The 12614-nt window shown below is 41.3% G+C and overlaps 2 protein-coding genes across 3 annotated transcripts in view; one reads left to right on the top strand and one right to left on the bottom strand.

The window, feature by feature from the left end:
• The window catches only part of SLK (STE20 like kinase), a 47000-nt gene extending 38552 nt beyond the window's left edge, over nucleotides 1-8448 (top strand). For both annotated transcript variants that reach the window (XM_090145457.1, XM_031597515.2), the window contains 4 exons: nucleotides 675-863; nucleotides 1218-1343; nucleotides 2904-3017; nucleotides 3575-8448. In XM_090145457.1, coding sequence (XP_090001583.1) covers nucleotides 675-863; nucleotides 1218-1343; nucleotides 2904-3017; nucleotides 3575-3721 — 576 coding nt within the window. In that variant the 3' untranslated portion in view covers nucleotides 3722-8448. The remainder of the gene's footprint in view (nucleotides 1-674; nucleotides 864-1217; nucleotides 1344-2903; nucleotides 3018-3574) is intronic.
• A 397-nt stretch (nucleotides 8449-8845) lies between these two features.
• Nucleotides 8846-12614, bottom strand: part of COL17A1 (collagen type XVII alpha 1 chain) — a 60239-nt gene continuing 56470 nt past the window's right edge. The window contains exons 53-57 of the mRNA XM_031597514.2: nucleotides 11464-11886; nucleotides 11140-11280; nucleotides 10495-10557; nucleotides 10183-10254; nucleotides 8846-9984 (exon numbers count right to left, since the gene is read on the bottom strand). Of these exons, the coding sequence (XP_031453374.2) occupies nucleotides 9935-9984; nucleotides 10183-10254; nucleotides 10495-10557; nucleotides 11140-11280; nucleotides 11464-11886 (749 nt within the window). The 3' untranslated portion in view covers nucleotides 8846-9934. The remainder of the gene's footprint in view (nucleotides 9985-10182; nucleotides 10255-10494; nucleotides 10558-11139; nucleotides 11281-11463; nucleotides 11887-12614) is intronic.

A 12614-nucleotide genomic window follows, 5' to 3' on the forward strand; every position in this document is an offset into this window, starting at 1 on the left:
GTGCTTGTGCATAAAAATTAGTAGAGTTTTGGTTGTAGTTAAATAAATCTACTCATTAGTAAATCATCTTGGAATTCAATGAGCAGAATGAGAAACTAGATGAGCTTTGGGGCAAGTACTGAAATCTGTCTCTGTTGCTAAATCTAAATAGTAAAAGTTCATAAGGCAACACATTTACTACAAGGCATTTAACTTTTTTTTTTTTTAAATAGAATATACTAAATAAAGGAATACAATTCTTGGAAATTTAAACTCAATACAGAGAAAGATGATAGGATTTCCTTGGTCACTGGATCAGAATTGGCCTCCATTGCAAACTGACCTCTATATATTTGGGTGTTTGTATTTTAATCCCCATAATGGCTGCTGCTTTCATTGCAGTAGTGGAAGTTCAGTTCCACTGAAGCTTCTTCTCTTGTGCACACAGACACTTTAAAAACATAATTCAGAAGTTGAGCAACCATGTGTAAAGTGTATCTGTCTGTCTTAGGACGTTAAAGGATTTTGTATGGGTTGAGCATGATCCAGAATTCTCTGGTATTAAAAGAAGACCTCATCTACCCCTTTGGTATCACAAGGGCTGAGTCATTTCTCAGACAATATGTGCATTGATGAGAAGAGATGCTCTAATGTAAGAGGTATTCTGCAATATTTCCATGTGGTTAATGTTTTAGGAAACAGAACAAATGCAGAGATACAACCAACGCCTTATTGAAGAGCTAAAGAACAAGCAAACTCAGGAAAGAGCCAGACTGCCTAAGATCCAGCGAAGTGAAGCAAAGACTCGAATGGCTATGTTTAAGAAAAGTTTAAGAATTAATTCATTAGCCTCTCCAGATCAAGATCGTGAAAAAATTAAGCAGGTAATTAATAAAAATGATCTTAATGGTGTAAATGCTTGATGTGACATAAACACAAATGTGATCATGGGACAGAATGCACTCTGCAAGTCTGCAGGTGATACAGAACCAGGTTGATGTATGGATGTCTGCTGCCACTCAGAAGGACCAGTCAAGCTGGAGAATGGGACAGATACGATCTTCATGAAGTTCACCAAGTCCTCTACCTCAGGGCCATTAAAAATATGTAAATATTTTAGAATCATTCAATTCAGTAATACTGTATGCTATATGTATTCGTCCTGTCACGTACAGTTGTTCTATTCAGATAAATTATTGTCTCTAGGAGCATAATCTAAATTTTTTTTTCAATTGTAGTTTGCAATCCAAGAAGAAAAGAGACAGAAAAATGAAAGATTGGCACAGCATCAGAAACATGAAAATCAAATGCGGGATCTTCAGTTGCAGTGTGAAGCAAACATCAGAGAACTGCATCAGCTACAGGTAGATGATAGTAGATAGGCATCCAGTGGGAAGATTCTGCTTTGCCTGTGTCTGTTACTAACCTGAAACATTTTTTCCTGCATTTTTCCTCACATGAATTCTTTCAATTTTGCTTTCAAAGGCTGCAGTGTACTATTTAACCAGACTCAGAAGCTTGCATTACTAAGAAATCATTTTATGCACAAGAAGATGAGCTGTAAGCAAATGATCACTCTCAGATTTACCAAGTTCCTAGTGCTCTTCTGTGTAGGCAGCATCTCCTTTTAACCTGCTCTTGCTCAAATGTCTGTAATCATGACAGCGGTAGGCAGCATCAGGCACTGCCCACAAGACATTCAAAGTAATACATGGTATTGGTTGGTCTTTACAAAGTGCAGGCTGCCATTTATGCTTGAGCTTGTGGAAGGTGTTTAGAAGGAATGCTGTCCTTACAGCAAGGAATTTGATGTTGGTTTTGGTAATGTTTTTTGTAGAAGTAGATACTGTATACTAAAGGCTAAGACCTCTTTTTCCATGAAATCTGTTTTTTCCCTGCTTCAAGGACTCAAGGCAGTTTTGAAGTATTAATTGATCATCTGCTTATAACCTTTGCATAGAGATACCTTTCAGTGGCCAAGGAAACTAGATTTGCTGATCACTTTTCTTGCCTCCTGTGAATGCAGCCCCTGGCTGTGCTAGTAATACACCTCAGTAAAACCCCAAATACTGTGGGAACCTGTATGAGACTCAGCTCAAGTAAAATTGAGCAGATTAGGGCTGCTCTAAGCCTCCAACCAAGAGAAGTTGGCCCTTAGCAACACTCAGTAGTAGCCAAATGCTTTTTATTCCTGTGGTTTTTTTTCTTTTCTTTTTTTCACACTCTGCATCAGACCCAGTTGGGCCTACAGCTATAGAAACAAGAAGGGTTTTAGGGGCTGCAATTAACAGCTCCTCTTAATACAAAGATTTGATGCAGCCAAATACTTAACTATTAACTTGCCATGCTTCAAAGTTTCCTCTGTAAGTTAAGCAAATGCATGTACAACTTAAAGAATGTGAAGCTGGTGTGTGATTTGATTACCCTTCTTGTTACAGGGTGATTCTGAGGCTGTTTCAGTGCAAGCACATCTCTCTCTCTAGACCCCATTTGTTAGGCTCAGCTCCATAGCACTGACAGTTGAAATTTTCAGCTCCTATGCTGCGAACCCTGCTTCCTTTCTAATGTCATCAATTTTAATAAATTATAAAAACTTTCTTTAGGAAGCAAAGCAGAAATGCTGCATGACCTCAATTAGCACTATTAGGCTGTAAACACAGTTCTGACTAACGCTGTCAGTTGCTCCCTTAGTGGCAGTCAACAGTGTGGATTTACAAGTATTTCTTATCTCAATTGGTTCTGATGGAAAGATCAGCTTTTGATAATGCAACCTCGTAACATACTTTTATCTTGTAATTATGTACGTCAGTGTTTACACAGAATAAGCTAATTAAAAAGAATTAGGACAACATATGTCACTGTACCAACATTGAGTTGTCTAATCTGAATTAGTTTTATAAGGATTATCTTTATCTTGTTTTAAGAATGAAAAATGCCATCTACTGGTTGAACACGAGACTCAGAAGCTCAAAGAACTAGATGAAGAGCACAGCCAAGAACTGAAGGAATGGAGAGAGAAACTTAGACCAAGAAAAAAGGTAAATTGGAGCAGTCATGAGTCAGAAAACAAGGAAGTGTTAAATTGTGCAAATGCAGACCTTACAAAAAATAACACAGAGGAAAACCAAGCTACTGCACAAAACTGCCACAGTTCACTGTGTAATGAAAGAAGTTGAAATAGGTGCAATAAAGAAGGCATGCATGTTACCAGGCTCTTACTGTGTTCCTTTTGCAGGGCATGAGTATGTATTTCCATATAAAACAGCTGAAGTAAATCTGATTTAGGAATGTATTTCAGCAGCCATTAGGATATAACAACAATTGAGTGCTCAGTAACAAAGAGAGTGGTTGTGGTAGTTGATTTCTTTTTTAATTTCAAACTGGAAAGCACCAGAGTTTCACACAACTTAAAGAATAACCTACAGGCAGATGATGTTGGTTCTTATGTTGTTGGGACTCGGTAGTTTTGCAATCTGATAACTGTAGGTGACTTTTTGCAATGGTGCGTGCAGTTACATCGCATCAGACTGGCAGCAGTGTAATAGGCTTGTTGTGTTTCGCTTTTATTCCTCTGACAATCTGATTTTGTTCTTAGACGCTGGAAGAAGAATTTGCCAGAAAACTGCAGGAACAGGAAGTTTTCTTTAAAATGACTGGAGAATCTGAATGCCTTAACCCTTCAACACAAAGCCGGATTTCCAAATTCTACCCAATCCCCAGCCTTCACTCGACTGGGTCATAACTCTGGGAACTGCTGCAGGTTTTTCATATTTGGAATTCTTTGTTTCTTCATCCTTGTCGTCTAACATGATCTAACTGCAGTGTGCATTAAAGGACCTGGCACTTTTTGTTTTCAGTGGAGACAATCAGTGTCATGATTGCTTTTTTTTTTTTTTTTTTAACTTCTTTGAATGGAAGAAAGGAGAAAAGGAGTTGCTGCATAATGGTAATGTGACGTCCTTCAGATGTTTCAAGAATATGTGCTTTTTTTTTTAATCTCGGTCTCAAGTAAGTTATCTATGGTTTTGACTTTAAGAAAGTAAGTCTAGAACAAGAATTGTAATATTTCTTATCACAAAAAAATGTTTATGTGGATTTTTAAATGGTGTAATATTAGTTCTGCTACTGTGTTTTTAAGTCTCATTTCTACACAAGAGAATTCCACAACTGAAACTGCCTGAGGGGTTTAAAATGTTACAGTCTTGAGCAGTGTTCTCAGAGCAAGGACTGAAGCTGATTACTCAGAGCATGCCAGTAACCAAAAAAATGAACCCTTGTGCTTACACGATTGGTAACAGTAAAAGCCTTTGCAACTTTTTTTAAAAAGAAACCTCTGGCATAAATTAAATTGAGCTGATCTCCATCGTGCGTTTTGTCCATTAGTTCCATAATGAAATGGGGTGCTAGTTTAATTAAGACAGTGCCTGAAACACTTTGGTATGCTAATCCTGGTGACAGGGTGGTGTTTTGTCATTTAAAAACAAAACAAATACTCCATTGCATTGCTGTTACTGTACAAAACAGAAGATTTCTTGCTGCTACTGCCATTTTTGTTGTAAATCCTCACCCTAAAATATTTTGCACTAAAATATGTAAAGGTGAAAGAAATGCTAACTTTAAAATACATGGTTTATTAATTTCCTTATTTCCAACCTATTACAGGTGGTTATTTCTACAAGTGGAAAACCTGTAGAATGTATTTTTTAGAAAGCAATGTGCAAAATGCACACGGTCTCTCTAACTGTACCTGGAAACGGTAGAGCCATCTTTCTGTTCTTACCAAAGCCTGTTTGTTTAAACTCCATCAGAGCATGGAGGTGGGTGGTCATTTTTACAGGTAACCATGGCAGTCTTGATTTGATTACAAGTGTTAGAGTTGGTTGTTTTGTTGTTGTTGCTTTAGTTGTTTTATTTGATAGAAAGATTTAAGTTAAATATATAGACAAAATTCTCAATGAAGCTTGTTTTTTTTTGTTGTTGTTTTTTGGTTTTTTTTTGCTTTTGTGTTGCCACATACTAACATAGATGGTTTTTATTTTTCAAGTTTATAGATGTACAATAAGTTATTTACCTGACTGATCTGCAGTGAAAAAAAGTCTGAAATGTTTCTTATATAGCTGGTAGGGAAATAAAAGTGTGTTAGGTCACTTTTACTGCACTCCTTTTGGTGGCAGTCATATCAAGACAGTACTGTAAGCTGTACTTTGGTATGCCGTGTGAAATTTGTAAAATAGTATTTACTTTGTTATTTGAGGCCTAACTTCCTATTCTCTTTGGGCATCAACTGTAACATTTGTTTTGCTAGCTCGCATTAAATGTGAGGCTGGTGAACGTGATATGGTGTTCATTTCATGGGAACAGCACTGATGCATGTGAATGAACTCTTAAGTTAACATAGGATTTGAATCAGATGCGGTTGAAAACTTGGATGCTGAAATCTTTGGATGCTGAAGCTATGCTTTCTCAATGAAGACACTTAACATTTACAGCACAGTATCAACAGTTGGAAAATGCATGTTTTAATTTAAATTTTGTAACTTTTTGATAGCTTAATTACTTTACTAGCTAGCCCTAATTTCTGGCATTTTATTATATAAAAGTATATTGTGTACTGTTGTAAATTCACATACCATATCTCTAGAACGTTATCTATTGCAAAATGCAATGTTCTTTAAGTTGTTTCTTCTGTAGGGTGAAATATATCTTCTGGCCTTCACTTTCTAAGCTCCGTTGTCATAAATTGACTTACTAAAATCAGCAGGTAATCTTCATCTCTGTATTAAGAATTTGTTTGCAGTTTTGTATGCAGTAGGCTCAGTGACTTATCTGGGGAGTAGACGTGGCAAGCAGATCTCCCATTCTGGGTTCTCTCTGCCTTTATCCACATTAAATTCTCAGAAAAACGTTAATCTTCTTACATTGCTGGCAGTCTCAGTGATAACTTGTTAATGGCATAGCAGTTACCTCTGTCTAAATCTTTAATTTGAAGATCCTTTTCACACAAGCTCCTGCAATCTGATCTCAAGCATAAACTGTACAAACAAGTAGCAGTTCTGTGTTGGAGGGAGGGACTGAATGTAGTGATTGCAGCCTTACTGAGTCCTTGGTGCAGGCTGGAGTTGTAGGGCACTGGTGAGCAACTGTAGTCTTGTGACCTGTGCTGGGATTTGATGTCTGGTGTGAAAATACATTTGTTCTGGGATAACAGGAGCTAACATAGATACACACTTAGATTGATAAAATTGTTGTTGCCAGTATTGTGCAATGTAAAAGAGGATGTGTATGCTATTATGTCAATGTCAGAAAATCCAGTTGAAGTGAATTTAGTCTCACAGAGGCCTGGCAGAGCTCTTCTAATATATAAAATCCTCCAATCTTTCTACTATCATATCACATCATCCCTTTAATAACCGTTAGAAGTTCAGTCTCAAAGGAAATTGGGTGTATTTTCCTTAGTCAGAACAACATGCTTGCTGAGTTTTTGGCAGATCTTGTTTTTCCTGCAAGCCCTTCAGAAGATGAGCAAATACTGATTTGTGATCAACTTTGTTTTACTACGCTGGCTGCTCTGAAAATAATGCCTCTCATTTATTTCCATAGAAACTACAAGAGATACAGCTCTATTTGATAAAGCAAATTCCTAATATAGTCACCACCATTAGCTGTCATTTACACCAGCAATGACCAAGAGCCTGTATGCCATGCTTATAAAAAAAAAAACAAAACTGCATGGCTGCCCACAACAGGGCTTGTCTTCCCTGTTGCCTCTGCTGAAATGCACCATCTCACTGTGCTCACATCTACTATTTGGTTTCCATGAATGTCACTCAATGCCATTTTTTCTGTAAGGAGGAACTCAATGACACATCTTTGCTTCAGCCACACTTCCATGTCAGACCCATTCTCTCAGACTGCTTCTCTGCTGCCATCTGTCACGTGGCAATAAACTGTAATGGAATATTGGTGGGGAGATTTAACTTCTACTGGCATCCCACCAACATCCACCTCTGACATCATGAAGCAACATAATAAAATAGGAGGCATTACTTTGAGAGCAGCTTTGTACATCATAGCTGGGAAAACAAATAATGGCAATAAATAAAGTGCATGCAGTACAATGCAGTATAGTGGTTGTCCTCTTGTATTTATAGTTGATTTAAAAAAAAAAAAAAAAAAGTTGGCCATCTTCTTGGCAAGCTCATGGCCTCTGATGGATTTAGACTTCACAATTTTTCTTCTTCATCGTTAAATTAGCTTTCTTGGGATGAGGCCTTGTAAATACAGGAGTTGGTAGCTATGCCCCAAAATCAAGCCATGTTTCTGAGAGTACTGGCCAAACTCTGACAGCTTTGGGCTGTAGGAGCCTCTTCCAGTGCCTGATGACCCTCTGCTGAGGAACCTTTCGCTGGTACTCAACCTGACTCTTCCCAACACAGATTTGTGCAGTTTCCTCATTTACTAGAGTTCAGCTGTTTGTGGCATCCTATAATTCTCTGCCAATGCAGTCCTTAGCATTTACAATCCTGTCATTTTACTTCATGATCTGTACTTCTGGATCTCAAGAAAAACTTCCTTGTGTTGATGTGTTCACACATGTTCCTGTTCCCTCACTTCTAATAGCAGCTTCGTATCAGATTCAGAATGATGCTTGGGAAGAATTAACCTTAATTCCCAGACAAGCTGAGGATGCCTGGACACATTTCTCAGTCTTACAGAAGATGAGAACAGGTAAAGGGAGGGAAAAAGAAGCTTAATAGCATTTGTCTAGTGAGGAAGGGGATATTGTTTGCAGACCTTTTAGTTCTCTATCCCCTTCCTCTCACCTCAGTCCTCACCCTTTCTGCAACATTCTGTAACTCCAGAGTCAGGGACTCTGGAGAAAGCAGATGAGCTCTTAATTAAAATGTGCTTACAACCAGCTAATGAGCAAGGGTCCACCTATTTCCACTGTGCTGAAAGCAGAAGGAAGGTACTGAGCCCTAAAACATTCTCATTTCCCAACATCTCTTCAAGTTTCCATGCTAGGTAAAGCCTCTTTCTTATGGATTATCAGCTAGGCTGAGAATGGTGGAAAAAACAGAAACCAGAAGGAGAGAGCTGCTGAACTGTCATACCCCCAGTCTCTGTAAGAAAGCCAAGCAGAGTACTATTGTGTAATAAAATCTCAAAATCCAGGGCATCTCCAAGTTCACGTTGTCCCAGAAGTTTATTGAATGTTTTGTGTTAACAAACTAAGTCATTTTGCCTTACAGGAAGCAACCAAAAATCATGAGATAGATGAATAACTGGCAAAGGATCTCTGTATCTTTAGCTCATGGAAATGAACTTGCAGTAGCAGCCATACAACAGTTTTGGTTGTTGGTTGTTGTTTTTTTTGTTCTTGTTTTTAAAATTAATTTGATTTCATGGCTTTCTGTAGAATATTGTAATAATTCTGCTGTAAATACAATAAAAAACACAGTTTGCTGAGAGGATCTCTGTTTTCTTTTCAGAAAACTCATGTGATCAGTGAGTAAGAAGGACAATTTGTAATTTTTTTTAAGTGAGGATAAAAAATCCTTTAACCTTGCGTGGTTGCATGGGTCCTGGCTGGAATAGCTCACTGTGGGAGTAGAGACTGAACACAAACCTCATTCTGCCTGACAGCCTGGCTTGCACATCACAGCAGGCTGAGGAGCTCTGGCATTGCTTGAAACACAATCACAGCTGCTGCACTTAAACATGAATTTAAGTGAGGTTTTTTCTGTGGTTGTTTTTAAGACAGATTTGAAAGGAAATGTCTCAGCAGAGCCAGGTGAAGAGTATGATTCACACGGAAGGACACAAGTTTAATGGGCCAACATTGCAAGCTGCTCTATACTCTGAAAACCAACCAGGTTTGTATAGAACCTTGTTCCAAACTCGCCTGAAGACTGGAAACTGGAGATCCCAAGAAACAATGCATTGGCTGCTTGGTCGCATACTGGTGATGAGAATGAAGGAAAACTACCACCATTGGCTACTCAAACCCCACAGCATGCCTGCCCTCAGTCACAGTGACTCAGGTGCAGACTATGCTGTAATACTGATAGGCAAACTTGGAGTATAAAACACACTTTAATTGGGATGTTTACATTAACAAGTTTTTCCTAATGTTTCAAAAATAGAATGCAAAAATGTTTTTTTTAAAAGTCACCAAATCACATTTAAGAAAAGTGCTTCAGTTCTGTCCCTGTGCATGTCACAGCAGGCCGTGCTGCACAGCACAAGAGGCCCACACTCCCTGCAGAGTATTTGCATGTGCTGTGCCCTGCGTGCTGCCACAGCCTGATCTGTAACAGGACTTTGACAAAGGACTCAGGCTTGGGAGCGAGGTTAATACATCTTGAGTGCCAGAGCACTGAAAAATTGAGCTGGAAGGGAGCTACTTCCAAAATGGGTCACTGGTGGGGTGACAACAAGTGCTGACCCCAGAGATCTGAAAGCACTCCCAGCCCCAGCCACCAGCACCTGATGCACCAGCCTCCCCACTACAGCCAGCACAGCGATGTGCTCAGGAAGCTCAGTCCTGGCACTTCCTGCAGGGCTTTTGGTCTGAGTCTTACAACTCGTTTGGTATGCAGAGGACTTTTTTTTTTTTTTGCTGGATACGTGGCTTGTTGTTTAAAACAAGTTTTTATGTAGCTGGAAATAATACAAGACTGGACTGAGAGGGGTAGGAAGACCTTGTCAGCACAAAAACACAAACTCAGGGGCTCAGGGGCCACACATTTGCAACAGGAGGAAACATCCACACTAGAGCAACACTGGACATATGTAAAAGAGCCATTCAGATCTCAGCAGAAACACTGAACTATCAAGTCTAAGTACTTAGCTGACTGGCAAGGACATTTTAGCAGTAAGGCAGTGAAGATCCACATGAAATCTCTGAGCTGCTAGGGATGCTGCCTGGTGCAGAACTGACTTTGCTCTTCCCTTAAACCCCAACACTTCTTCTTTTCCTTCTGCCACCATACACTTGTTCACCTGGGGACAAGGAGAAAGTCAAAAGGAGGACTATTTATAGAATTCATGTAGAGAAAAAACAAGACAAAAAACACTACTCCGTAAAACAACCAAGAAAACCAACCCATGCTGTGTCAGTATTTCCCACAGATGGGCTGGTGGCCAGGGAACACTCCAAGCCCTGACCCAGCTCCCCCTGGGGATGGCAGATGTCCATACCTTTCTCGCCTTTCTCTCCTTTTGGTCCCCTGTGCCCATGGCGTCCTGGTGGGCCCATCGGCCCAGGGTCACCTGAAGGAATGAGAAAAACAAGCGTGTCCATGAGCGTGATTGGGATAGGTCAGGGTAAGGAAGACCAAATTAGGCTGCTGCTCGGGCTGAGATCGTAAAGGCACCACCTTCACTACATGGAGGCTCTGACCTTAAGAGCAGCCTGGTTCCAACTATCCCTTTGGTCACAGTGCTGCTTCCTGGGCAGCAAGAAGTTACTGGCATTACAGGGCTTGAGAGAGAAAGGATGGCAAGCCTTACCTTTGGGGCCGGGATAACCCCGCTCTCCTTTCTCACCAGGTGGTCCCCGGACAGTACCATGTGCTGGAGAGGAAAACAGAGCATGAGTGAGTAGGATAAACCACCTGCAAAGGGCTGTGTGTGTTCACTTAGAGAAGCAGTGAGTCACACTGGAAGGACACTGCTCTGGGTTAAATGGGACTAGACTGAGCAGGAGCAGATTTTTCAAATATTTTCATTTCCAATAGACCTGGTGCAGGCTGAGATCTCATCTCACCAGCGCTGCTCTGCCAGCCAGCTCAAGCATCCTGCCTGTCACCTGTGCTGGAGCTGGTCCCTGCTTAGAGGGGACTTTGAGAGCAGTGAGCAGCTCTCTTCTTCTGCTGTACGTGTGCCAGTCCAACCAGTTTAAAATGAGCCCAGGGGCTGCAAGCTCAGTGGCCTTAAGGTTTGGAGTGAATTTCCACATGTAGTGGAAAAACTTGATGTCCTTCCTAATGATAAGACTGCACGTCCCCAGTAAAGGAGGAAGAGGGATCTGCCTCCAACTTTGTATCTTGAATGTACTTCTAAGGCATGCAAAAGTAAAAGGATCATTAGCTCCACAAGAGGCTGGAGAGACCTCATATGCATGAGCTAGAAACATCAGGTCAACATGTTACTTACTTCTGAAGAAGTCCATGAGGTCCTCAGTGACATTACCATAGGCTGCAAAGACTCTGCTTATTCCAGGAGGTCCTGGAGGTCCTGGAGGGCCTGGAGGCCCCTGTCCAGTGTAAGACATCAAGTCCTGGAGGATGCCTTGGCCTGAAGAAATAAAGACATTGTTTGAAAGGAGTTGGTGCTGGATGGTAGGGCAAGAGAATGTAAGGGAAAACTACAGGGAGCAGGAAGGGCAAGGGAAGTGAACAGGTAACAGCATGCATAGGGAGCTGGGAGTTATGTGCCAAAAGAGGAAGGCTCAGGAAAAAAAAAAAACATCACACTCACTTTGTAGGTTCTCTGACACATGTCGAGCCAGCTCACTGTAATCCAGGGATCCAGTAAAGGAGTTGCTATAAGATCTGCCTGGACCTGCCGATCTCCTGTGTGACTCCTCAGCTGTCAGCAGCCCATCAAACGACCCATCACTGCCCATGGATGCACCATAAGAGCCATCGTTGCCCATGGAGGCACTGTATGATGACATGCTGCTGCTCATGGAGCTGCTGTAAGAGCTGCCTGTGCCAAGTGATCCCCCATGGGATCCCTCAGCACCAATGGATCCTCCATGCAACCGCTCAGAAGCCAGTGAATCATGGTATAATGAAGACATAGACCCAGCCACCAAACCACTATCTCCTTTGGGTCCTGGTGGTCCCCGTGGCCCAGGGGGCCCAGGCGGCCCTGAGATATAGCTTCGAACTTCATCACCTGCAAAAATACAAGAGGCACTGAGAGGATATCAGGGACACTGGGGTACCAGAGCCCCCAGGCTCCACAAATGTCATGTGCTACAATCTGAATGAAGACGAGTGTGAAATTCTCCAGACAATCACTGCAGTAACCCTCATCCACTGCCATGCTTCAGGCAACAGGCACATATCTCAACCTGGATCTCTACAGATGGGAAAACTGAGGCCTGACACCTTCCTCTGCCCCCATCTCTCCCACAGTTTTGGGTGCCTCACCGTGGAAACCTGCACAATGATTGCAGAAGGATGCACTCCTCTCAGGCCAAGCACAGCACCTCTGTTGAGCAGCATTCTGTGACCAGTCTCTCAAAAATAAGCCATTCTCTTGTTGTTGAGAGGCTCCCCTGGATGACTTGCCAACATGAGAGCCCAGACTGATGCTGCTCACAACAGGCTCAACGCTGCCCTCCAAATTTCACATCATCCTTTGCTCTGTAGGAAGATGTTCACCAAAGAGAACACTTTTCCAATAGCAAAGGTCTGCAAATGACTTCACTAACAACTCATTGCTCAGTACAGGTCATTTTTAACTGCACAGTGCTTGTTCATTTAGGCTCACAACCTGGACTTCGGTCTTCAGGTTGGACTGAGAGGAGATCTGCCTAGAGTGAACTGTGGTCTCTCTACAGCCTGTAAGGTGAGTACTGGGATAAGCAGTAAGCCTGTAGGAATGAAGTGTTGCTCCAT

The sequence above is a fragment of the Phasianus colchicus genome, chromosome 8, assembly GCF_987193195.1.
Source record: "Phasianus colchicus chromosome 8, bPhaCol1.hap1.1, whole genome shotgun sequence".
Classification (NCBI taxonomy): Eukaryota; Metazoa; Chordata; class Aves; order Galliformes; family Phasianidae; genus Phasianus; species Phasianus colchicus.